Source organism: Haliotis cracherodii, unplaced genomic scaffold (assembly GCF_022045235.1).
Source record: "Haliotis cracherodii isolate W230 unplaced genomic scaffold, xgHalCrac1.p SCAF_3, whole genome shotgun sequence".
NCBI lineage: Eukaryota > Metazoa > Mollusca > Gastropoda > Lepetellida > Haliotidae > Haliotis > Haliotis cracherodii.
Genome location: NW_027266286.1, coordinates 19841486 through 19869404, shown reverse-complemented (window position 1 = coordinate 19869404; position 27919 = coordinate 19841486). Strand labels below are relative to the sequence as shown.

General features: G+C 38.1%; 2 protein-coding genes across 2 annotated transcripts; one reads left to right on the top strand and one right to left on the bottom strand.

The window, feature by feature from the left end:
• Positions 1-333: 333 nt before the first annotated feature.
• Positions 334-27919, bottom strand: LOC139475755 (death-associated inhibitor of apoptosis 2-like). Its single transcript, XM_071258958.1, has 8 exons — positions 27372-27919; positions 15372-15680; positions 14724-14866; positions 3453-4713; positions 2712-2887; positions 2454-2559; positions 2053-2283; positions 334-1731 (listed from the first exon to the last, which is right to left on the bottom strand). Exons 2-8 carry the CDS (start codon positions 15670-15672, stop codon positions 1511-1513), a joined length of 2439 nt encoding a protein of 812 aa, XP_071115059.1. The 5' UTR covers positions 15673-15680; positions 27372-27919; the 3' UTR covers positions 334-1510.
• LOC139475739 (baculoviral IAP repeat-containing protein 7-B-like) lies at positions 6413-10923 on the top strand. The gene is made up of 4 exons (XM_071258931.1): positions 6413-7278; positions 8618-8763; positions 9182-9725; positions 10279-10923. The coding sequence occupies exons 1-4, from the start codon at positions 6468-6470 to the stop codon at positions 10482-10484; spliced, it is 1707 nt and encodes a 568-aa protein (XP_071115032.1). The 5' UTR covers positions 6413-6467; the 3' UTR covers positions 10485-10923.

Here is a 27919-nt window from a genome sequence, read left to right as displayed (position 1 = left end):
CATGACTATTTACAAGGCATCATCATACAGCTGGAATAATGCTAACTGGTGTTATATATATCAACGGCAGAGAATAACCGGTCTCGATTATCCGACGACACAGATTCCACTGTGCTGAAGGCAGAAGGCAAAATTAACATACCCACACTCACTAACTTGATGTCAGAGACAACATGAAATACGGTGAATCACAAATCACATACTTTACCGACAAGTGAGATTGATATAGGTTGTGTTGATACTTGCTTACACAATATATAGATATACAAAAACATACAAATCACAAACTTTCAAAGTTACGTTTAAGTTTTTATTAGTCCAATGTCTATTTTTATTAGTCCAATTAGGATAAAGCCAGTATGAGTCAGTAAGGAACCGCCTGAACAAACCAGTAACTATTGAACAGTGCTGATCATAGTGCATCTTAGTATCTCAGCACACAGGTGAGGTCAGGTGAAATGGGGTATAACGTCGCGTCCAAGATTATTGCACTTATATAGCGACATGCATAGTGTGTGTGCGGCTGCTTGTACTAGTCCGGACTGATGCCGATTTATAGTGCTGGCCCACTGAGATACCATGCCGCAGTTTAACATGAAAACCCAACTCAGACACTCAGACACAGTATACCCCGAGCCGACCAGGCTTTTTATAGCCTCCTAATGCCGAGCGCAAGACAGGGTAACACCAAGTATAATCTTTTAACGTCTTTTGGTATGACGCGGCCGGGGATCGAACCCCGAACCTTCCGCTCTCCGGGCGCTCTACCACTAGACTACGGAGGCTGTCCTCAACACGCAGTGGTGATAGGGTAGCCTTGTGTTTAAAGCGTTCGCTCGTCGTGCTGCAGGCCAGGGGTCGACTGCCCACATAATACAATATGTGAAGCCCATTTCTGGTGTCCCCGGTCGTGATCATGATGTTGCTGGAAATTGCTAAAAGCGGTGTAAAACCATACTCAGTTCCTCACTCGCAACACACCGTGAGAAATAGCCGATGTAGTAAAGAAGATAAAATTGTCTTTTGTACATAATTCAAATATTGTGCATGAACAGATTCATAACTGTCGAAAGTGGTATCTACATTACCTTACAGTTGGAGAAGCCCATTACCCTATTTCAAACCCACAGCAATCCGAAAACCAACCTACGGGTCTATGACATAGAGGGGTTCATATCAAGCTTTGTTGGAATACCTAAAACACAACATAATAGCGTCACTCGCTTTAACAAAGAACTTCATTGATATAAACGGTTCTACCTGAGTGTACTCTGAGTATCACCAACATACTACATTATATACAGGGATATCCGAATGCTATGTTAACACCCATCTGGTCCATCTTACAAAAGGACCACAAGATAATGAAACATTAAAACCTAAACTCAGCTCTTATTTATTCCATTTAGAGTAATCCAATAATTTATCAATTATCCAATTGAGGATCAGTTGGAATATCTATACCCCTGGTAACTAAAGAACATCAATGTGGAGCCTTGAGACGGCAATATTATGACGCTAATGACGCCATGTCCGACAAATGGACGCGAACAGATCCCCGAATGTGGCTCCTGCAGACTGGGCAACGTTCTAGAGCTGGTGTACACACGGCACATGCCACCAGATGTCCACAGGGGAGGAAGACGATGTTGGCAGGGTCCTCCAGACAGATCTTACACAAGCTCGACTCTTTCAGTTGCTGTGTCTCCTCTTTGACTCTGTCTTGCTTCTCTAAAAATAACAATTGTTATAAGATGAGTACGAGTATTTATGACCAGATAGCCCAAGGACATATATACAGGCACATTGTGTTACGTCTCAGCGTAGGCCTCTATTATAACGTCCCTTCAATGCACGTTTGACAGCAATACCAGTATCAGTAATACTAACTAAAGTCTTTCACGTTTTGATTCACATGCAAATTTAAATTATCATTTATCATTAATTATACCACGAGTGCAAAGTATCAAATCAGGGGGTTTAGAACTCACGCAGTACTATATATTACATTGCATCTACCATACTTTGAAATTAAAAGAATTCTGTTATCACCTGCTACTCCAGTTTCGCTATGACACCTGGTTCTATTAGTCTGTCTGTTCCAACTCGCAGAAGATTTTGATTCTTCTGAACTTGAGTTGGCAGATCTTGATCCTCCTGAACTGGCTTCGGCATACCTTGTTCCCCTTGCACTGGCATCGGCGTCGACCGTGAGTCCTTCTGACTCACATTGCTGCTTCACCAAAACCTCCAGCAATGCGGCAAGATCAGGAAATCTGCACCCTGAAACCATTACATTATGTGTTAGATTTGTACATATTAATCAGCTACAAATTGCAAGTGGCGTGGCACGCATAAAAGTGTGACATAATGGATCAAATGTATGACAACCAGCTTTCACCTTGTGTTTTATACACATATTTAGACAGTGGGTGACATAAAATGCATTCTACCTTCATGAGTAGCTTTAACCTGGTGAAATGCCCTGGTAACTCTGTCCTCGCTGTATCCCATGCCCAGTGCACGCTGACAGACGTCCTTTGAAATGATATCTGTTGTCTGGAATAAGGAACACACCTGTACACTACAGCCTTAGTATAAAGTACAATGTAAGCTCTGTGATGAATACTACCATTATTTATGAAATAATTACTGCTTACAAATTAGAACGTGTTCATGACACTGAATGATAGATACATAAGGGATTTTACATTTGTCTTCTGTCCCAGTGATCCCAGAGTCTGGAGGACAAACTGTTCTCCCCTGAATGCTAGTATGTAAGCACAAGATGACCTCCAGCGCACGTGCTCCACCCAGGGGTCATCCCCATCCTCCCAGGTCTTCAGACCAACACCGCAGACAAAACAGCGCACACAGTCAGAGTAACCTGCAAAATAGATGGTTTGCTTCTATATAAAGACAAAACTACATCTATAATTACTGTCCAGTTGTATAGCAACTTCTCTATCAAATTATCTCCCCATGGCTGAGTGTGAATGAGTGAGTTTGGTTTAACACCGCTTTTAACATTATTGCAATTATATCACCATGTGTCAGCATAATGAGGGAGGAAAGCTCGAAGTGATGCAGGTCTCAGACGTTTACCACTTCGGTGAAACCCACGAGCACGGGTATGGTGCATATGGTGCATAATCGGGTCGAATCGGATTTCGAGCCCACAACCGTAGGTTTCTGCCGTGCCCAAGGGACACATCTCTGCACAGCGAAGCATAACGTGAAGGAGTGAGTTTGTGGGCTTTTTCGTGACATTTTGTTCTATACCAGTCAAAATATGGCGGTGGAAAACCAGAACTTGGATTCATACCATACAGCCACGTTAGGAGTCGATTACGTGAGAACCATCGCTTTTACTATCAGTCTACCCAACTGTCGACCATGATGTGAACAGACACGCAAACAATCATTTGCAAACTCCACACGTGTATACATACCTGCGAAGAAGAAGCCTACTTGAACAAGCACTTCTGGTTTCTTGCAGTGATTGGACGGCCAGGTCTTGAAGGTGCTTAGTCGTTTTACCCTATCATCATAGTGGGGGTAGACAGCGGTGGCAAATGTAAGAGTTGAAGATGCAGGTGCTGCATTTCCTGAAGCTACTTCCACCTCTGCCAGCTGTGAGGGGGCACACCGTTCCGGACAAAAGATGTGTTGACTTGATGGAATTATATCTGCTTCCCTGGAACTGCAGTTTACGTGCTGGATGCCTGCAAGCCTGACCTGGTCGAAGACTCCATTCTCTTCTTGAGATGCATGTTCTGTTGACGAAGTACCTATGTTCTCTGTTTTCAGGTCTTGTTGATTGTTCAAGGTCTGGTCCCCGCCAGGAGTTGCTGTGGCCACTGCAGCGGATATCGACACCCTGTCTGAGCCAGCAGTAATAGATATAGGTACGTTTCTGCTGTCACTCCCATTGATGTGTCTACAGGCAGGGGAGATCCGTCTGTGTATGTGTCTTGGGTCGTCAGTTGCTAGCCAATGTTTATACCTCATATCGCAGCTAAAGCATCTTGCCTCATCACCTAACCCAGTAGCGAAGAACCCTGATGATGCAAGGCGGAGGCAGGAGACAGAAACGCTGATTCCTTGAAATGATTTCAGGCGCAAGGCTCCATATCTCATATCATCGTCTTGCAGAGCTTCCCCTCTAACAATGCCCTCAAAGTATGTTTGAAGTGATAAAAAAGGTGAAACAATAATGTTGTTCAAAACGTTGTTGCTTGAACTATGATCGGAAGAATTCTTTACTATTCTTTTCAAGATGCGTTCTATTTCAGTGGACTCTGTTGGTTTTACTTCCTCTCTGTCCTTTGATAAGGATCTCATATATTTCACCAAAACATCATTGCCTCTACAAAGATATGCATTTTTTGTAACAGAAATATTAGGCTTTGCGGTTGAATGTACAACTGTACTGCAAGTATTTTCAACGTGACATGCATCCAATTGATCCCCCTTTTTCTCCATACAGTGGACAAGATAAGATATGTCTATTTTTGCTGGTATGTTTGGGACAAAGCTACAGTTGTAAGAAATCTCTTTCGCGTTATCCGTGTTGTACTTGTGTTTTAAGGATAAAGTTTCTTTCTTCATTTTCCGGGTCATTGCTCGACTGGGATACACTCCTGGTGGCACGAACGCTGGACAATGATCTCTTGGCGGAACAGAGAACATCATTCTTCCTTGTTTGTTGAGCTGAATACAAACGATTAAAGCATCTTTGCAGTTCGACAATTGAAGATTTTATCATATTTGGTCGTTAGGTCATAGAATAATAAAAAATATATTAATATAAAAAGGTTTTCAACGGGCTTTGATATTTAACTGGGTCCACCGTAGGTGTAATATCTTTTTTCATGACTTGTATATAACTTGCACTCGACGATAAGTCGATTCAGCGATTCAGTTCATACCAAGTATTTAGATATTATTTTTTTATCATGAAAAAGACGTTTAATGCCTGTTGCATACAAAGAACCTTGCAATACTGATTATTTTCCAATATTGTAAGGTCAGCGGATCTGTAAACTAAGGAAGGATTAAGTTTAATCGTGTGGTCTTGAGGCTCTGTGACATTTCTAACTGGTGTCGTCGTGCCGATGGCGTGGAACGTTGCTTATTTTCTTATTCGTTCTATTACACGCCATCGTGACTGACCTTGAATAGTGCTGAATGGCCTTAAACGACAGTTATACACTCACTCACTCACTCCAAGCAACCTATCATACGTTTGCAGCAACCTTACCACATCAGCTCTTCGAATTATTAATTTACATTGCTTCCATTAATCAGCACAGATAGTTGACTTGTCTCTTTAATATATATCATTAGTTTACACCATGTCCAGGACTTGAGTCATTGAATTTCAAGAGGGACAAGATACAAGTGTTGTGGGATAAAACTGCCTTTATAAAACACATATTCCAACCTGTAATGTAGTTTTAGTATATGTGTCGGAAACACAGCCGTACGTTACAGAGGCCTCGTTACAGAGAAAAATCAATGCTGAGATTGCTAACTGAGAAAGGACATATTTCTTTATAGCCATGGATAACGTCCTGTTAGATATTAGGAATCAAATACAATTTAAACAACATGAATGCAGTGTGGGCGGTTTCCGGTCGCATTTTATGTATTAATTTAGTGGTACTCCTATTTCTATGTATTAGTATGTTTGATGAGAGCTCTACATAGGTTATTATGTTGTCCTCTCTCAGTAGCACACGGGGATATTCTTCTGTAATGGTATTATGATTTAGAAATAACTTGATTAATAATGTTACTACAGGTTAATCGCTAGTTTGTGTACTCACCAAGTTCTCTACGCATCCTCCGCTGTACAAGTCCAGGCTTTATGTTCTTATCAACAATGCTCAATTATTCAGGGAAATGCCCAGCTATAAATATCACACAAAGACAGGTGGCACTTGAACTCATTGGCCAATCAGAAAGAGGAAATAACATCAGGCGTTATCTAATCCAGTTGATTCGCTTGTCATCAGTTGAAAGCCATTTCGAGGTAAGGATATGAGTTGCATGTGCTGGAAAAATCTAGCGTTGTTGCCGTAATGTATTGTTGGAGATTTACTAGATTTGGTTGAGAGACGGTGTTTGTGAACACAGATCGATTTTCGTAATGTATCAATTGAACGCACATTTATTTTCCTGTACTTTTCTATAAGCTTGTACTGACGGTGGACAGGTAACAGTGCGTTGTCCTGGTTGTCAATGTTACACATTCTATTTATAGGTCCACCGTGTCGTTCCTTCAAGTGTTAATACATTATGGCGTCCTGTTTGCCTGTTGTGCAGATATGTGTGACTGTTTCAAGTACGTCTGTTTGATGTTCCGACACTCGGATATAGGCGAGCAGATAGAGTTGTCATCCTAGCTTAACTTGTATTTGTGGTGTTAGGTGAGATCGCCCTGCATGTGTTGCTAAATTCATATGTTTGAATTTGCAGTGCAGGAGATACGAAGGAACATTACCATGTGTGTACATACATTCATGCTATATTTCTTATCCGTAAGAATGAAGAAACGTCAAATTGTAATAATGTTGGTGTACAGTGACAAGCTTTACATCTACGTTGTGTCATATGATTACAATACTTCGCATGAAAATAAAATCCCCTCACACTGTTTCGTGCCACAGCTACATACCCATATTCGTGTATACCCATCCATATCTTTGAGAGGGAATTTTGAAGACCTCATGACTCGGAATGGAGTGCCCCTGGAGTGTGTTATGGTCTACGAAGCCTTGAGACTGAAATCATTTTTTGGTGTGGATATAGCTGTATCCCGCATACAGCTTGCTAAGGCAGGGTTCTATGCGACAGGAGATGGTGACGAGACAAGGTGCTTCTGCTGCGGGGTGCGATACAGGAACTGGCAACATGGGGATAAACCTGCCAGTGTGCCTCATAAGCATTACTGTCGACATAACCATGATTTACATCGCGGAAATGTGTCTTTTACCGAAAACCCACTGTCTTCAAGTATTGACTGTGCATTGACACAACTATGGTACCCAACTTCGGATTTCGATGTTCATGATCCATCTCCCGAGATCCAGCGACTCTCCATAACTCATCCAAACCGTCGTCCTAGATCTGCAATTTCTCCTCAGCCAACGGCGGGTACTAATCACCAAGCGCCTGGTTACAGCTCTGAAACCAATAGACTTGCATCGTTCCGAGGGTGGCCGAGTGAAAGATTTTTGCGGGAACTTTCTGCAGCTGGTTTCTACTATACAGGTAATTTTCAATTAGTGTATGTCTCACATTGCTCAAAATGACAAACCATAGAAAAATAATTTGCAATGTGACATATTCAAAATGCATATTTCAATTGTAACAGGGGGATATATCGTGTATAACAATGTATCCGCAACGGTGGTCTAAATACGGCATAGTTTCAACAAAATATTCAGCATATTCTTATTGTTACTGCATGTCACAGTATTTCTGCACCTGAAGAGTAATTAATGGATGCCAGTTTGTCACAGTAATTATTCCAAAAGAATAGTGACTAAATTCTGTTTCCGACGGATATAATTGTCTCTTTTGACAGTATCAAAGAGGTTGTTAAAGAATAACAATTTATCAATAGTGGATATAACCATCAAAGTATATGTGTATTAGTACTGAAATATACATTCAATTGTGAACACGTTTACTTATGCCACATCGTATCATTTTCTTTCTTTGTTCTATGTTTAAACTGTTTGACTGTTTTACATATATCTTTCAATATTTAGGGAATTTCTTCAACGTTGGGCCTCTTGTTATTAATTTATCATATAAGGATACATCTCTAGCAAGCTGGTATTATATGGTTATGTAGTGTATTGCTTGCGCTGTATCCAAATGCTATTAAGCATACAGTGATTCATGGGTTGTCAATGGCGTGGTTATTCAGAAACTTTCCCAGGTACCTGCATACTACTTTTACTACATTTTGTGTTCCAAAATATGTGCAATACATCATCTTGTTCTTCTGCACATACATGAAATGTAAAAAATTCGTTATGAATTTACTGCATCTAAAGCAATTCATTTCTAATGTAAATTATGTTATGTATGCTATTAATTGTTTGAATGTGTGACAAAAAGAACTGGATGGCTTTCATCCTCCTTACACTATGTTTCCCATCTCCATTTCTCTAATTGCTTCATGTTTAATCTAATTCATTTCAGTTTGATATTTTGACTGTTCTGCAAGTTTAACCACGATAATATTTTGGAATTCATTTCTAATACAATCTTCTAAATCTCTAATTTTATCATATGACGTTTTTATGTCGGATGAACTAGAGATTGGTTCACCTCTTATTTTCATTAATAAATAAGCAGTCACCAATGTTAAGGTTAAAGGTAAGATAGGTTTTAGTCATTGTTTTTAGTCAACGGGAAAAAAATGATAGATTCCCTACTATTTCTCGGATGAATTGACAACTCTGTGAACTGACTTGAATTGTCACCCCAAAGCGTGATGCTGTTTGGAATTAACCATCACAACCTACCACAATATAATTAATGATGCCGATGTATAATTGTGTTGAGTATCTTGGCACATTGTCATCCCTTCTTACAGGCAACTCGGATAATGTTCAGTGCTTCCGCTGTGGACTTGTGCTCAGGGCATGGGATGAAGAAGACGACCCGTGGCGGGTTCATGCTCGTTTGAGACCAGACTGCCCTTTCCTGGCAGCAAGATGTCCCCCAGATACAACGCCACAGGTAATAACGAAATTCTAGTTCAGGAATTACTGACCAAAAAACCTCTTTTACCAAAGCTGGATATGTGGTAAAAATAGCAAATGTGTTTTTAAGAATATATATTACAAACATCTAACAAATTATCTTTAGACTACTGAATCACGTTCCAACGGGATGCAACCTCAAAGAGCAGCTACGAAACGCGAAAATATATCCCTGGATATGACAGATTGATCAGCGCGTGTTAGTACCTCGGGATGAGAAGCGAGCATGACCCAGATTGTTGGGAGGTGACCACAATGAACCTTTCTGTAAGCACGTTTCCACTTAGGATTGAAAGTAGAATGAGAATTACATATTGTGAGATATGATAAGGAAAGAAATATAAAATTTATATAAAAAATTTACAATTTTACAAACACCTTAAATTCATCTTAAGGTTGCAGAATTACGCTCCCATGAGATGCAACCTCAGAAAATAGATCCGAAACATAAAGAAGAAACCAAAGATTTGACAGAGTCGAATCTGTTGAAGGCCACAAAAGAAAACACAGAGCAGCTGAGAGACGCGAGTGCATGTAAGATCTGTCTGGAGAACCCTGCCAACATCATCTTCCTTCCCTGTGGGCATCTGGTAGCCTGTGGTGTGTGCTCACCAGCTCTAGAACGTTGCCCAGTCTGCAGGAAACACATCCGGGGAACTGTCCGTGTCCATCTGGCACATATAGCGTCCCGAGAAGCAACAACGCAAAACACATCACATAATGTTGTAACTAGCTCACAGACAGCAGAGGGGGCGAATATGGGTTACAATAATCATCAGTCTGAACAAATATCAGGAAACATTTCTCCCAAGCAATCGACTTTGTCAGACAGTGAAAGAGGGAATAATGCAATCAATAACTCGAATGCTGCTGTCAATGCTTCCCTAGGTTTGCCAGTTACCAGTAAAAGTCGGAAAGCAGAGAGGACTCAAAAACATGGTAAACATATTGATTATCACTTATATTTAAGAGAGCAGCCAATGGCTTCTGGTGCGGAATAGGATTCGTTATTTGGATAATGTATAACAAAACGCTATATAGGTGAACTACCAAGAAAATCATCATTAAAGTGCTGACATTTTTATGAAATTGGATTTCGGTTCTCTACATCCCTAATTTGCTAGAGATCAATTTTAAATGTTGGGCTACAGGCATTTCTAGCTGAACTTACATCCAAGAAGATCTTACAAAGGTAGCCCGAATGAGCGAAAAGCTTTATTGCAACATTGATGACACTTCTACATGTATATACATATCGATTGCTATGTACACCGCTACAAAGTAATAATAAATGTTTAAATAGTACATGGAATAACATAGGTCAATTCATCAATATGTTTCTATTTCATTTAAAAGTCTATCCAGATCGACACACAGTTTGTATTGTATGTAGTAAATGCTTTATTTACTAAGAACAAGTTCACTAACTGGTCACGCTAAAGGTAGACTATAAACCTATATGATTCCTCATTTATGTTTTGGTCTGTGACAGATAAAACCAAGGACCAGTTAAATGCTACAGAGGAAGAGACAGAGCAGCTGAGAGAGACGAGTGAATGTACGATCTGTCTGGAGAACCCTGCCAACATCGTCTTCCTCCCCTGTGGACATCTGGTGGCCTGTGGCGTGTGCTCACCAGCTCTAGAACGTTGCCCAGTCTGCAGGACACGCATCCGGGGAATTATTCCCGTCCCGTGAACTTTTAATTTGTATATTACATAACATTCCAGTCCCATGGCTGCACATTGGTACCAAGACAGATAGATATTCTTATTCATTATACATGTCTTTCAGAAGCAAAAGCAAAACTACAAAGGTTTAATTGGAATCATTTGAACATATTTGTAACGGTTGTCAGTCAGATATGGTAATACGATATTTTAATAGCGCTTTATTGTTTCTTCTCATAAGTGGTGAGTATTTTTAGCTCCTTTGGGGTATGGAGCGAGTACCATGCTTTCCGGTGAGAAAGGCTTTTGTTTATCCGCATTCCGTCGAGATGTTTTACGGATTTCAGGGAATTGGACAACTGTGAGTTTCCCTATATTAGAAATTCTGTGAAATAAACATCATGAATACTCAGTGTCTCCGTTCAGAGTTTTCGAAAACATTATGATATTTATTTTGATTAAAAACAAACGCTACAACTAAGACTTTTCGTTTCATTAGCTTGTTATCTGTTTGTAAAATTAACACCAAATATGTCTTGTTTTGAAATTAACATATTGTTTGGATATCCCTGTATGTAATGGAATGCGTTGGTGATACCAAGGGTGCAGTTGTGACCAATGCAGTTTAAGCGCGTGATGCTATTATCTTCTGGAAATGTCATGAAAACACAATGTCAGTTTTTCATTACGCATCTTTCTTAAACCAACTAAAAACACGGGATTACGGATTGAACACTTGAGTATTAACGGTGTGTTCGGCGACGATGAATAGATAATCCGTAATATTCATAAAAATCTCCTAATCGCCACACTAAAGTCTCTGTAGTGATTTAAGACATGATTTATTTATCTCCCGACTGACTGCCTGAATGAATGTGTACAAAGATTAAAGGCAACAATTTTCAATATTTGTTGTCATTATAACTGTCATATTATTCTACCTTGTGAATATTTAAGGTGTAAATATTTGTGTACAAATTAACAAATAAAATAGTGATGACATGCTGTCTCAGTGTCCTGGCGCAGAAATAGATTCTATTGATTTCACTAACAGAAATGCACGAAAAGAATACTATCATTTTCATATAATTAACAAGATCACTCATGTACATCCACTAGTAACCTTGATGTCACCCAGTCGTCTCTTCGTTTCTTTTAACAAAAAACCTATCGTCTTAGCGCTAAGATCCCTTTGTAGAATAGGACCATGAGCTATAATTCTCCATATACTGGTGCTATTAATTTAAGGACAATTCATAGCTTTGACTAACATATGACTGTCACTGAACTTTAAAATGCTTATGTATTGTTATTCAAGTACAGTTCTCCTTGTTTTCTGAATCAACTGATAATAAAATGATATGTTATTGTTACATTGTGTTTGTCTGTTTGTTGTTTTACGGGATCGAATAGTCAGACTCGCTGATTTGGTTGATACACGTCATCGTGTCCCAATTGCGTAGATTGATGGTCATGATGTCAATCACTGGATTTTCTGGTCCTGACCCGATTATTTACCGACCGCCGTCATATAGCTGCAATATTGCTTCGTGAGGCGTGAAAAAAAGAGGCACGACAGAAGACAAGAGAACACTCATTGCGTTTTACATAGTTTTATTTGCATGAAGCTACATAATACGTGTGCAAGAGTACTGTGAACCTCAAATGTCAGTCACTGACGGATAGGCTGTCAACTTCAAGTATCGTTACCGAATAGATAGCAAACAGATCGTTAAACTTGTATCCTCACTCAACGTTAAATGAGATATATAGAGATTGAGATGAAGCTATTATTTACTTTTGAGTAAACAAAACATACGGCCTCACCAGTATGGTTAAGTGGTGCTTTAACCTGTTTCTGTTGCCACCCTAATTAATTTCCTCATTCCACATATCCCATATCCCATGTGCTGAGGAGGCACGCGTTTGCATTGTTATATTAGGGCTATAATTTCATGTCTCATCCAAGTACTTATAGTTAGAGGGATTTAAAATTTCGTGTCACCGTGAGTTTAGAAGGACTTAATTTCGAAAGATACACATATTTTCCTACACGAATTTCGTAAATTCAGCCTACGAATGCAGTCATTGACATTCACATTTGATAATCAAATACAACGAAATTAACTGCATACATCTATATTTTAAAGACAACATGAAGTTAATGCAACAGATTCAACACATAACCATGTGTAAACTTTGCCATTCCGTATGTCATCAACAATTATGTCTGCAGTACATAAACAATGATGCCTACATTACATCAACACTGCTCCGACGAGCACACTGTCTATCTGATATTTCAACAGAGCAGACTGTCTGTATCTGACCTTTCAACAGAGCAGACGGCCTGTATCTGACATATCAACAGAGTACACTGTCTCTATCTGACATATCAACAGAGTACACTGTCTCTATCTGGCATATCAGCAGAGCATAAGGCCTGTATTTGACATATCAACAGAGTACACTGTCTCTATCTGGCATATCAACAGAGCACACTGTCTATCTGGCATTTCAATAAAGCATACTGTTTGTATCTGACTTATCAACAAAGTACCCTGTCTCTATCTGGCATATCAACAGAGCACGCTGTCTGTATCTGATATATCAACAGAGCATAAGGCATGTATCTGACATATCAACAGAGTACACTATCTCTATCTGGCATATCAGCAGAGCATAAGGCCTGTATTTGACATATCAACAGAGTACACTGTCTCTATCTGGCATATCAACAGAGCACACTGTCTATCTGGCATTTCAATAAAGCATACTGTTTGTATCTGACTTATCAACAAAGTACCCTGTCTCTATCTGGCATATCAACAGAGCACGCTGTCTGTATCTGATATATCAACAGAGCACACGGTCTGTGTCTGACATATCAACAGAGCATAAGGCATGTATCTGACATATCAACAGAGTACACTGTCTCTGTCTGGCATATCAGCAGAGCATAAGGCCTGTATTTGACATATCAACAAAGTACACTGTCTCTATCTGGCATATCAACAGAGCAAACAGTCTGTATCTGACTTACATGTATGAACAGATCACGCAGTCTCTATCTGACATATCAACAGAGTACACTGTCTCTATCTGGCATATCAGCAGAGCATAAGGCATGAATCTGAATTATCAACAGAGTACATTGTCTCTATCTGGCATATCGGCAGAGCATAAGGCATGAATCTGAATTATCAACAGAGTACACTGTCTCTATATGGCATATCAACAGTGCACACTGTTTGTATCTGACATATCAACAGAGTACATTGTCTCTGTCTTGCATATCAACAAAGTAAACAGTCTGTATATTAAGAGGCAACTTAGCCATTGAACAAATTGTTGTATTTTAGATTGAAATAATAAGATTACGTTCTATCTACGAAACGTAAAAGATGCTGAACTAGGAATGTAGTTGGAGGGACTGACGAAGCTTGGTTAGCAGGCACTGTGGCGTTTACGCAGGGATGTCACTTCCTGAAACATAGACATGGTGCTTTACCTGCACTGTGCACAATCTACAGTATTTTAAATGCCGAATAAAAATATATTGTATTCTTTACAACTAAAATTACTTCTTACGTCTCTGAAATGAGTGGTGCTCATACAACGGAATCATAACAAAGTCCACGCGCATCTTCAAGTGAATAGTGTCTAGATGAAATCTGACAATAGTCAACTGGAAAACGAAAAGACGTGAGTTATATCTCGTTAGAGAAACATTCATCTTCCTACAGTTAAGTTTTCAAGCATCACTGCTCATATCTTGCTTTATTGACTCAATTGACAGAAGACACAATTCTAAGAAATCCTTTCGTGGCGGTTGACTTTATCTAATTGAGGCCACTCATCAGTCACAGCAAAGTCCAATATCGATCATGCTGCTACAGACTACATGTATAATATGTGTTGTTATTCTGAGTATGATACTTTTATTTTGTTCAGTAGTATTTTTTTTACAATATTTTCTCACGTTTGTACAGCTGTATTCCAATTCTAATAGTTTTTGTACTTAAACCTCGGTTATAAAAAAAATTATTCTTTCAGTTTATCTTTTGTGTTTCATGCCAGAGAGATCGATGTTATGGAAGGCCTATCAATCACGATTTGAAAAAAGGTACTTCCGATACTCTATGGCCTTAGATTGATAAATGTAAATATATTGTCGACAACCGAATTTCACAAGTATTATTGACATTGGGTACTAGTTATTGCAGGATAATTAAAGGAGCAACAAGATAAAAGATCAGGGACTAACCCCGGCTTTGTCCAAGCTGCAACCTCTCGCCAGGAAAGGGCACTTGGAGTTTAGTTCAGCGTGCCTCTTCCAGGGACAGTCACCCACAACCCAGGAATGCAGAATGTTACCACAGTGGGCGCATAGTAGTGTGTTCCCCAGGCCTGCACAGACAATATAGAAAACATTAATCCATTTCATGACAGGAGTGGCATATCAACTTTCATATTTGAATATTTCTACATTAATCGAGCATGTTCTTTCTACGACGATTTCCAACAGCATCGTACGACTCTTGCCCAAAAGTGGTTTTATCGAGGTTACAATAGTCAAGGCCTGATATTAGTAAAGCTTTCAAAGTGTTGTATGGTATTCATGTTGAGATTGAACATTTCTAAATTTAATGCATTAGTGACAAAGATATTGTCCGTTAAAATTCCAAATTTTGACTTGTGTAATTGTTTCTTGTGTTTTTTAGGTTGGGCACTTGCCTTGCCTTTGCACGTGTTTGTGACGGGTGCAACCGGTGGAGCAGGAAACGTTCACCTTTTCATCATTATTTGACAGTGAGTTATAACCACATGATGATAGTGTGGTCTGAAACGGGCATCAGAATAGTACATTGCTTAAGCAGGGTTTTCTCACGATAATGAAAAGGGTTTTGTTTACCTGAGTAAAAGAATCCGGCCTTTGCCATGTCCTTTACCTGGGTCTCCGAGACCCCTTGGAGCAGTGTGGGTGCTATATCCTTCAGGGTCTTCAGGCGTTGTTCGAAATTCCACATCCGGGTATGACACATGTGCTTGCCAGGTCTGGTGCTGGTGATCCTGGTAAGCGCCTCGAGGCTGACAGGTGGCGGGTCACGTGGTGCTCGAGCCAGATGAGCATGTATATTAACTCGCCATTTGACCAGCGCACGGGGTATGCAGACCAACTCGTCGTCCAGGAAGTGTCGGTATCGATTAGACATGTCCAACCCTGGAAATCAATATTGATGACAGTAAATATGACATTGTCAGACAATATTTACAAAGAATTACAAGAAAGTTAATCTTTTACATGTAAAAGACTTACACATAATATTACTCCGTGAATGACACACACCACCAATATACACGATGCATACAATATTAAAAATCATAAATGAATTGTCATGACTACATCTTTGTATATAGCTTTTCACTTACAGGGTAACTGATACGTTTATATGCAATGTGACTAACCTGCCTCCTACAGAAAATTAATCAATTTCTCAAAATTCATTCGCGAATAGCTGGCGTTATATGTCTATATAAATACACACGCCACTGACACATCATTGCTAAATATATCTACCAATCACTGGTAGGTAATAATACATAGCGCTGGTGTGTCTGCCAATGTCTCTGTAAATATTACAGGGTCGTCAAACCAGCTTTCAATGTGGAGCTAGTTTAGCTTCCTGATTGCTCGCCTGTGTTACCGCCATCGCCGAGATACGTCGATACAGTGCTGACATTAGAAATAGTAAGGTGATAGAGCCGTTTACAATCTTGCTTGCAAATAGCTATCGAAAGATCATGGGCCTTACACCTTAAGGCGCATAAGACGTATAATGTATTATATTTAAACACTTACTTGGAAAAATACTTCTAATTACCAAAGGTCGCAGATCTCCAAAACAGTGAGTGAGGGAGACTTTCACGTGACAAACTTACGCTTTAACCCCGGCTACCCCACTGACCCAGGTTACCTTGTATTGGGGGAGTCTCTGTATTTTTAGATAATAAAATATCGTCACTCGAGATGGAAACTATCAAGAGAAATAAATAAAACATTTTAAATACGGACCAGCAACAAGCTGTAGATAGCCACTGAAGGCAAAATACATTCAGTTAAATTAACTGTTGTAGTCCCTTGGGTTATCGACGTATACATTTTGTTTAACTTGTAATGTAAAAATTTGAGTCGTCTTGCAATATCCATCTGTTTATCGGCATTTTTAAATCAGTTGAATGAAGTCAACAATTTATTTGGTTGTTTTGCACTTCAACTCCAAGTTACCTGGGTATTTTCACTGGGTCCAACACACTTGATGTTAACCTAATATTTCTGTTGTTAGGAAAGTAAACTAGTGCCCTATATATACATAGCACACGTAAACAACACCGAGTTCTCATATAAACAATAACAGGCGAGACGTCCGTGACACACTGTAAACAAATATGCCAGTGATCTGATTTCGGTTAGTGCAGAACGAAATCTACTATTATTTACATTGAAGTATAATCTAGTGGAAATTGTATTCCTCTCTCTCAGATATCATTTATTTTGTTACAGACTTTTAGGTATGATTTAGTTTCAAAATCACAATAAGCCTATCTATTGATATTACAAATTACTGGAGCATAATATTGCAAATCACTCTAGCAGTAATAAATCTTTAGGCAAAGAATTATATTCTTTGTCAATGGTTTTCGTTCCACAAAATCTTTCAATTTGATTCATATAAGGTCCCTATTAAATCATGCTTTAACTATTACAGCATTTCTATGAAGAGATAGGACCCATGCAGTTATCCTATTATGGTGAAATGGAATAATCTTTCAGGGTTAGAAAGAAGAGGAAAATTTCGTGAGAAGGAAGTTAATTACTGAAATATTTTGACAGATTGAAATAAAAAAATTAGTTGATATCAGAAAATTGTTTGCAACATAGGTTATTCACTGGCAGAATCTAGTGGAAGGTTCCTGATAAACATTTTAGTGAAACAATATAACTGTTAGAAACGATTATGATTGTCGAGGCATTTTAATTAATTTACTGGAAATAACAGCAAGTTTTTTATGAACTCAGAGTAACATGGTCAAGTAATGATATAAATATAATCTGAGGAAGTTATTAATAATTATTCCAACCAGTTATTTCACTAATGCCGTATAAAAGTAAGATTAATATAATTTAATTGCGCTAACAAACACTAAATGTTTGATGGCACAACATCCACCTGGTATAAAACTTAACTTGTTGGCTCTTTCTATAGGAAAGAATATAATTTAAAAAAAGATAGTTTTGAAAGTGATTACCAGTATCATAACGCATGATACTTATTTCAAGATACACATGATTTGTAAAAACTAAGACACTATCTCTTTGTCACACCCTGATCAGGATTTAACCAGTGCCTGATCAATTCCGATACAGAATACATAATAATTCTTAATACATTTCATATATAACTGTGAATTCTGAAATGTATGTAACCCAAACTGTAATTCTTTACCTTGATGTGGGGAGATTGTCAATATTTGATAATTGAGCAAGAGCTGCTATAGTGTTTATTAAGCATGTTGGTTATTTACATATTGTTCAAGTTTTGGTTAGGATTGTGTTTAGAATGAACTTTATATTTACTTCACAGTGATTTTGCTGTTTCACGAGTTTTTTAGAACAACTTTAGGACATTATGGATGACAATCAATCAGTAAACTAGAAAAGGAACTGGTCTGAATCCCCGTTTGTGTGTATTTTTATTATTTAAGGAAAACGCCATGTTCACTCCAGGTGTCCAGCTATCTGATATTTGCAATTAAATGTATGTTGTTTCATGCATAAGTAATACTTGTCACTTAACATGTGATTTGTAAAATGAAATATATATTGTTTAGTGTTATGTCCTATAGGCATGTTGTTTCTGGAACAATAAAAGAATTATTTCTTCTTACGCACATGATGTCATGATGTCATTTTGTTGATTAAAGCTTTGAACTTATGACATATTTAATTCTTTGGATGCCATTTAGAAGTGCAACACATAAGGAAGAGAATTTAAGGATAGTGGTGTTCCTCATAATTAAGAAGTTGACATCCATATATTCTCTTCCTTATGAGATATTTGTTGTACTTCATTTACATGTTTAGTTGTTAACAGTAATAAATCTTCGATTCATGACAAGTCTTTTGAATAAAACATCATATATGAATTTTAATTTGTGTTTTATAGTTTATCAATGCAAGTTACTTGATGGGAAGTGAGTGAGTGAGTGAGTTAAGATTTAACGTCACATCGGCAGTATTTCAGCCATACCGTGACGAAATTGATGGGAAGTACTGCAGACCCTGTCATCAGATACTTTTACAATCGTAGGTTTCCTTTTTTTGGAACATAGATCCGATTGATTAGAAATAACCATGGCAGTTACAGGTGCTCATTTTATTTTGGATCCTGTCAATGTTTTCAACTGTTCTCACATCCAGGTACCTAAATACTGGTAATTTATTAAGTCTTATATTCTGGAAGTGTAACCAGGGATTTTTATCTAAATTTAGAATTCCAAACTAAGTGCCCTTGACAATTGGGGAAAAAACTAATAATATTTCCTTACATTCTGCATTATTTTAGGATGGCATAGATATGTAAAAACTTTTGAAGAGAGACAGTTTACTGACATCTGCTACAGATTTGGGGATGAATATCAGTCTCTGAGCAGGGCTAGATTTATCCCTGGTGATATGCCCAACCCCATGTTCCAGATGCCCAAATATAATATATGTTATGATGCATTTATTATATAATAAAGACTAATGTAGCAGTGGGGGAAAAATAATGTACTGCTTTGATTTTATCAATTCTTCTTTTATGTTGTTACATTAAAAAGACCAACTAACTCTATGCCTTTCAGGTTAAATTGGTTTTACTTAGAGCAGACAAAAAATCCACATGATTTGTAACTTGTTCTTGTGTTTACGGTTTCCAGTACATTCCATATACTAGTACTTAAATTACGATGGAAAGTAAAAAATCAAAATTTAGTTACCCCGCCCTTGGATGAATAATGTATTATTGACATGCTGTAAATTGACAAGATATTATGCTCTGTCTGACATGAGTGCTTCGAAGTAATGCACGCTTCTAACTTTCAGCCATGGTGACCTCATTGACCGATACACCATTACATCGGACATATGACTCATTCTCAGTTCCGATATGCAAGTTGACAACTAAAACTGAACCCAAAACAGATCATATATAACTCTCTTTAGATATTTTTGACACACGACTGGTAACAAAGCATTCTAAGCCAAATTCAACGAGGACGGCAGCTTGTGGGCGGGGCTTATCGGTCGGGACTGGATCGGTGTATTGTGTAGAGCTGTTCACTGCAGTTGATAACCACAACAAGTGAACAAATATCAATTGATCTTTAAAAACCCCATCCAAGGGTTTTCCCCTTCTTAATATAGACACTATCGGAAAAACCCTAGAAACACGTACAGGTACGCATGCGCGTGCGCGACATGACAGGGAGTACTTGTTGCCCGACTGCGTCATTTGGGAGCTGACTTTCGAAGGAAAGGTTTCTCCATATGCCGGCTGGTCAGGTATGCCATAATGTATGGGTGCACTGGATTGAACTGCATCTAAACAGACATTTATGGTACTTCAGTAAATACTTTTTTCTGGCGATCCGTTTACTGTTCACCTGAAATAGGATATAAACGCCCAGATTAAAGATTTTGAGTTCTATTTTGTGGGAATAGTTCCTCCGTTTTGTCACACAAATTTTCGTAAATATTTGATGACTCATATATCAACAGACGCTTGACTGTTATATGGAGCTTCGCGACTGTGGATTGTTTACTGTTGTCTGTCCTTTTTTCGAACTTACAAGATGAAACGAACCGTTTAAGATGTTTTGTGTTGCATTGTTGCTGAAACGTAACTGGTCCGTTTTGCTTGTACACTGGATAAAGGTTTTCGTTTGTTTAACTCTGACGACGTAAAATGTATTTTTGAGATTTAATGATAGCTTTATTTACCATCTTCAGATAACATTACTGATAAAAAATCAATACTTTGCCACATTTACACATTCCGATTAGTATGTGGTTGATTTAACGAAAAGTGACATCTAGTTAGTTTGGGACCCGATAATCTGAAACTCGGACGATGACTCCTGGAAATATAATATGTGAACAAAAAGCTTTTACTCGGAACCCATGCTTCGTTTATCAGGATCATTTCAAGGGGAAAACTACCGGATTAACAGGGTTTAACAATATATTACTCTCGGTCGGTAATAAATATTGAAACAGTTGTGGGAGAACTAATTTGTCCGCCATCCTACGAGAAAATGTTTTCTCCCTACACATGCCTATATCTTATGTGACGGTTTAGTTATTCTTAAGGGTAGTTATTTTCTGGTGTTGACAATTAATATTTACAACATGACCATCAAGCTGAATTAAATTGTCGGCATATACCTTCAAAAATTCTTGCTAAAAGAGTTATTTTTACTCTTGCAGGAACCCACGATGAGGAACATAATGGATAAATGGATATTGAATATTTATATCCGATACATAACAGCGCCAAAAAGAAAATATTTCTTCAAGTTGAAATATGGAAATATTATCGTAAAGAAAGTCAGTGGTGGACGCTTGACTGACACTATTTTATATATCATGGCATTAAACGATCCGTCATGGTATTGTAATAAATCGCATAAAAATATGGCGCCGTCGAATTGGTACTTTACACCAAAGCTAAACGCATTTCCACATATTACTGCCTGGGTATATCCATCGATATCATTAAGAGGGAATTTCGAAGAACTAATGGCTAGACGTGGCGTACCTCTGGAGGAAATCATGGTCTATGAAGCGCTGAGATTGAAATCTTTCCACGCCGTAGACACAGCAAATGTATCCCCCATACAGCTGGCGGCTGCCGGGTTCTATTCTACAGATGGTGGTAGAGAGGTTAGATGCTTCAGCTGCGGCATTAGGAACGGGATGCACGCCACTCAACGTCATAAAACTGGGTGTCGACACAGGAATGGTTTACCTTGTGGAAATGTTACTTTTCGTGACAGCCCCTTGCCTTCGGAGTTGAGTATTATAAGTACCCGTTCTAGATACCCACCTATTACTACAGATATCGATCTTCATTCACCCGTGAGTCAGCCACAACTTACTGATCCCCGTCCAACGGCCGACACTAACCATAGAGTAACTGATCACACCACAGAACCTGATAGACTGGCTTCGTTTGAACTGGCTTCGACGGAGAGACGCCAGGCTCCGCAACAAATCCCGAAAGCAGAAGGTATGTACAGAATGATGACATTGCTGTTATGCATCTCTTTGCATTTTTATAGGATAAATAAAACTGTAATTCAACTACTAAAGCCAACAAGTTACTTTATGACATGTACTTGGATATAAGTAATATATATATGCGAATTATCGATGGCGACATTGTCTGTGTGAGAGGCACAAACAGGAGAGTCGATTGTAACACGTGTATGATGTATATATCCTTAAGCATTGGTGGTTGAATGTATAGAAAGGCTAATAATCATGCATGAATCTATCCTGATGCCGGCTCCTCCGCCTGTGAGCTCATCTGGCTCATACTCTCCTTGCAACACTTGTTGTTTTCAGAGAAACGAGTCAGAGTCAACGAGAACATATCCTTTTTGAATGTTTATGTATTAAACATATTTTATTTTCCAAAAAGACAAAGGGATTTGGCACAAGTGCACCACTTATTGCCGCCTTTTCCCTTAATGTTTATGTTTCTGGTAAATACCAAATTCATCTGAAGAGACATGGCCTAACAGTGAGGTGATATATGTGTTCTTTTTGCAGTAAGCCCTGTGGAAGTGATGCAGCAGCTGAAAGAGTCGAGCTTGTGTAAGATCTGTCTGGAGGACCCTGCCAACATCGTCTTCCTTCCCTGTGGACATCTGGTGGCCTGTTCCATGTGCGCCCCAGCTCTAGAACGTTGTCCAGTCTGTAGGACACACATCCAGGGAACAGTCCGGGGAAAATGTTGTTAATAACTAATAGCTTTCTAAAAGCAACTAATATTACTTACGTTTCACAATGAAATACATTATAAGTGTGTTTTTTTTCTTGTTTACTTTACAAATTCATGAGTACGTTGTCGATTACGTGAGAAGTATTTTTATATGTAAACGACATGACAATATATGTGCTGATGAAAAATATAGCTAGGGCTTGGCATGATGCCAATTGGTGACCGATGTATAGTTACGTACAAGGAAGTTACATATTCCATTGTACTATCTATGCCATCTTGGTTTTTGATAAGAAGCATATATGCTAAATACAACAGAAAACCCTCAGATAAATATGATTAAATTCCACCATGACCATTATCACATTATGGATAGCATAATACTCTAAAATTAGTATCACGGTCCATCAGTTTAGATTATTACTATAGTTAATATGTCATGCCATTTCATATTACTGTAGTTATTAATATGTCAGTGCAGGACACATTAACAATAGTTATATGACATAATCTGGTGTCATAACCTGTTAGGAGCATATGGGATACATACATAATAAATGTATGTTCCTGATATTTGTTATTTTAAATACCCGGCTAATACTCCCATTGAAAATAAGGTCATCATTCGTAATTACTTCGTGTTTATTATGGTTTTGTGCCTCAAATACTACATGCCCTGAAACATCAACTGTGCATGTAAGATTACCACTGACTGCAACTTGGGTTTCACTCTAGTTTACACTGGAGATGTTTAAGTCGACATCACACTAGATGCATTGATTTCCTTGTTTGTTTCGAAACTTTCGCATTTGATATAACAAGGAGGTTGTATGTAGGCATGGTAATGAATGAAACCTTTTCACTCTGCACAGATCCGGGTGAGAATTCCGAAATTCGTATACGTATAAGAGGCGACTGACGAGATCGTGTGGTCATCCTCGGTGACTTGATTGATGCATGTTATCGTATCCCAATTGCGTTGAACGATACTTATGATGTCAATTATTGGATTTTATGTTCAAGACTCGATAATTTGATGGAACATTGCTGAGTGCGGCGTTAAACAACAAACAAACAAACTTACAAAACAAATACTTTGCACAGAATAATTGAATTTCTTCATTCTGGTAGGGCGCGGGGTAGACGCCGAATACCCGCGTTCGATTTCTTAAACTGGTACAATGTGTGAAGCTCATTTCTGGTGTCGCCCGTGATATTGCTCGAATATAGCTAAAAGCGGCGTAAAACCATACTCACTCACTCATGCCAGTGAACATGTCCATTAAATAAAAATATTTATAATTAAAAGTAAAGATTTAGTTTTATTGACACTTAAACCGAGACCAGGGATAAAGATGCCCGTCAGCTATCAATGATCCCCACATTCATGTTTGTTTCGTGCACATGTATAATCTACTGTTTAAGGAAGTGTAATACAACTGTTGTTTTCACATGTTGTCACAAACCTAGGTCACATGACACACTCACCAGATGCGTAAGCTCACTCAAAAACGCATACATTTTCGATATGAAATCATAAAGCAATTGAACTGAACTTTGCATAACATTAACAACGGGATCCCGATTTGGCAACTATAGCAATCATATTGAAAATGAAATTTACTTAATTTTCCAATTTTTCTTAGTGTATGGTATGCGGAATAACATAGGATAGATATGGGAATATTGATTTTTGGCATTGTTGTGGTCTATGTTTATGAAATCTATTTTTTGTTGATCTGTTATTTTTGTTTTTGTTTATTCTTCTTTGTCCATGCATTATAATCGTCAATAAATATAGAATACAGAAAACATTCCAGAAACATCAAGGGAAGCTACAGCTCTATTTGCATTATTCCCTGCGACTGTCGAATCCTTTTTATCGCATCGAGAACATGGGGCTGCCAGTAAACCAAGGCGCCTCGTTACTTAACCTCGAGTTGTCACTTTTCGTGGATTCGAATCCTTGATTCAACCCAAATTGGAAGCTTGGTCTGTCGACACCAAAGCTCGGTTCTTGAATTTCCAACCTGTCCAATGTTTTTACACTCCTCCCGAATTCTGGTGATCATACAACGCCGGGATATGATAAATACTTTTAAAAGGCGTTAAACTTATTTATCAACCGTTTTTCACCCACAATTGAAATCAGTTACTCCCATCTCTTTAAACCCCAAATAGGACAAGAGTGTATTCGTCAAAGGCGCCGAAATTCCTTTTACAGAATTTAATCTCATATGCGCGCCAGGCTTAACTGGTTGTGGGTTCGAACCCGGGCCATATTCGCCCTGATTATGATTTTGGTTTGTCAGTATCAAACGCGTACTAATGGGTTTCACCAATATGGCAAACATCAACGACCCCCATAAAACTGAAACGCCGCGGTGTAACTGAAAAATAACCCATTTTAAAAGCATTGCTAGAAAATGTCTTGATTATTAGAGCGTTCCCGCCCTTGTCCCCAACTTCATTTCTTCGTCTCTATTGTATATAAACTATTTTTTGTTACAATTTTATAACAATAGCATGTAGATAAAACAACCAAATACATTTCAATTTGTCGTCTTCTTCACGTAAATGGTAACGTTTAAGAACTTTATTTGCACCCTTGACTTCTTTTTTGGAACTTGCTCAGTGACCTGCGTTATTATCAGAACTACATTAGAGACATATAAGTAAATGACACGTTGGTATCTTGGGGTGTGCATGCAGTCGTTCTTTTTTTCTTACCTTTCCTCCAATATAGTTTATTCTAGATTTTGCAGAATAGTAATAGTTACATTTGAATAAAAATCATTGCATTGTATTGTCACATGCCCAATATGAAAATATTCAAGAAAAAATAATTGTACTTGATGTTGTAGAGAAATTTATTATGTTACAGGATGTATTTCTCAGTTGATGTGATTACACTTCTAAATTTGTTCGAATGATCATACTTAACAATTATCATATTTGACAATTACCAAATATAATTAGAGTTGGAACATCATTGAGACTTCAAGTGTCTTCGTTTAAAATATGTAACTTATCCTTGTTGTTTCGTTAGTCTACTTGGCGATCTTGGCCCTGACAACCAGTGTTTTGGAATAGTCATGAAATAAACGTGCTGTAGTTTCCTTTCCTCTTTTGACTGAATGTGCATAAATCTCTACACGAGTGTTACATATTGAATAGAGTACAATTATACAACATTTTGCATCGCAATGTTCATTTTACTGAAATATTTCCAGTGACTTATCGGGTATTTAAAATTAAGTATTTAATATGATTATGGAAATGGTTTTGTCCCTTTTTGTAAATAACTCTGCGTCTAACTGCAATCACTTGATTTAATCATTATCGAAAACACATCCGACTTATTATTTATATGAAAGGAAATAATGGCACGTCCAACTTTGTTTTCAAATAAATTACACTATGTTGCAATGATGTTTTATTTACCTGTTTGCTTTCATATTCAAGAATAATAGTTTATCATAATTACGTTATTCTTCTAAACGGCAATTTGCCGGTTGAATTTTCATCACAGTGTGAATAGTGAGTAGTTTTTGCACCATTTTTTATAATTTTGCAATGTTGGTTATGACAATAAATGTATCATTCACAACACGTTTACCATTTATGTGTTTTTGAAGGGTAATAAGGTTTGGTGTGAGGAAGTAATTTTTGTAATTTTGTACTCTAGAAGAGTGTGAAGCGTGAAATTCGCTGCACATAAAAACGGTTGTAGAACTTATATTGTTACACGACATTGTAAAGAGAGATTACATGTTATTTTCACTCGGGTTCATCGTCAATACTCCACGACATTGCACATGCTACATGTATGTGCCTACATCACCAGTGAATACATTTTGACCAAGAGATGTTTTTGTTCAAAAACATATTTTATTGACAGAAATTATCAATGGGGTTGGGCGAAAGTTATCCTCTCTCGACTACGTTGATTTCCAAAATAAACATCACAATGCAAAGTAACAAGGAGATATGTATTTACATGAAAAACATAAACATTTATGAAACATATGTTTGGAATAAGAACAAAAGGATACATAATTGCATATATGAACATATAAATGTATATGATGTTATATACTATGATAAAGAGCTACCCAAATCAATTAGTCGACAATATATATTTTAATTAACACATGGTCTGGATCCAGCGAGAGTCATCATTTCACGTACAACATTTGCCATAGACCTATCGCAGTCTGTTTTGCACATTAATAATAATAATAATAATAATGATAATAATAATATAGTATATTAATGTGACATGCTTACATAATACACCTGGCCATTACTGGCCTAAAAGAAACCTAAAATTATACAATCAATAAAATACAAAAATAAAACATTATAACTAATAATTTCTTCATATGTATACAGCAACCCACCCACCCCTCCCACACGGACATATACTCTCACCCAAGTTCAACCTTAGACTAACATCTAGTCTCTGAAATGAACACATCTTACATAAAAAAACAGTTGTTCAGTGATCTTAATAAAAATATAATAAAAAGGAGCCCAGTGACTCTCTTCATTTTCAGATACTGCCTCCTGCAGTGATCTAGACATTATAGACTTGCATGGGCTGTATTAGATATATATTTGTATCAGGGTCTCTAAGACAGACTAGTTCAACCTAGCCATCAGTTCACACACCTTAGCACCCCCCCCCCCCCCCCCCCCCCCACACACACACACACATACATGGCACACATTGCAGGGCCTGTTCGAATTCCTTGAGTCATGCACGGCTTCTTTTCATTGGCTGCTTAACACAGACAAAGGTCGTTACGCCACAACACGCAATACATACAAACCCCTGAAGTATTAACGACGACCCTGCCTACCTTGGAGGAAGAATCCGCTGAGCCGTATCGATCCCCATGTGCAACGCGGCTGAGGTATCCTTCCTGGTATTATTCGTTACGCCACATCCGGGTGTGACACATTGGTATATTCTCGGAATTCGTCTCCGGACAAACCACTTTCAAGAGTTTGTAATGATAGCATCTGGCAATCTCTTGAAAACGACATTGAGGAAGGTTATGTTATGTTCAAGGTCACACTGTTGATATGTTAAAATGTAAACTTATTCTGTATATTAGTCAGAAACATCCCATGGAAAACACTGTACGATGACTACATTTCATGACTACGGGATTTATCCTCCTAGGCGAGCACAGCTGAAATGTGTCACAAACAGATAACGCAGTTTGGGGTAAGAGATCCACGTCAGTCGACATCGTGAGTTGGCGTCAGGTATAGATTTCACATACAAGTCAATGTCCACACACTAACCAATCAACGGTGGGATAGGAATCGTGTGATGGGCGTGTATGTGAACTGTGAGCTTTCAGCGTACCTTTTAACTGGCTAAATCTGATAAAGTGTTTGC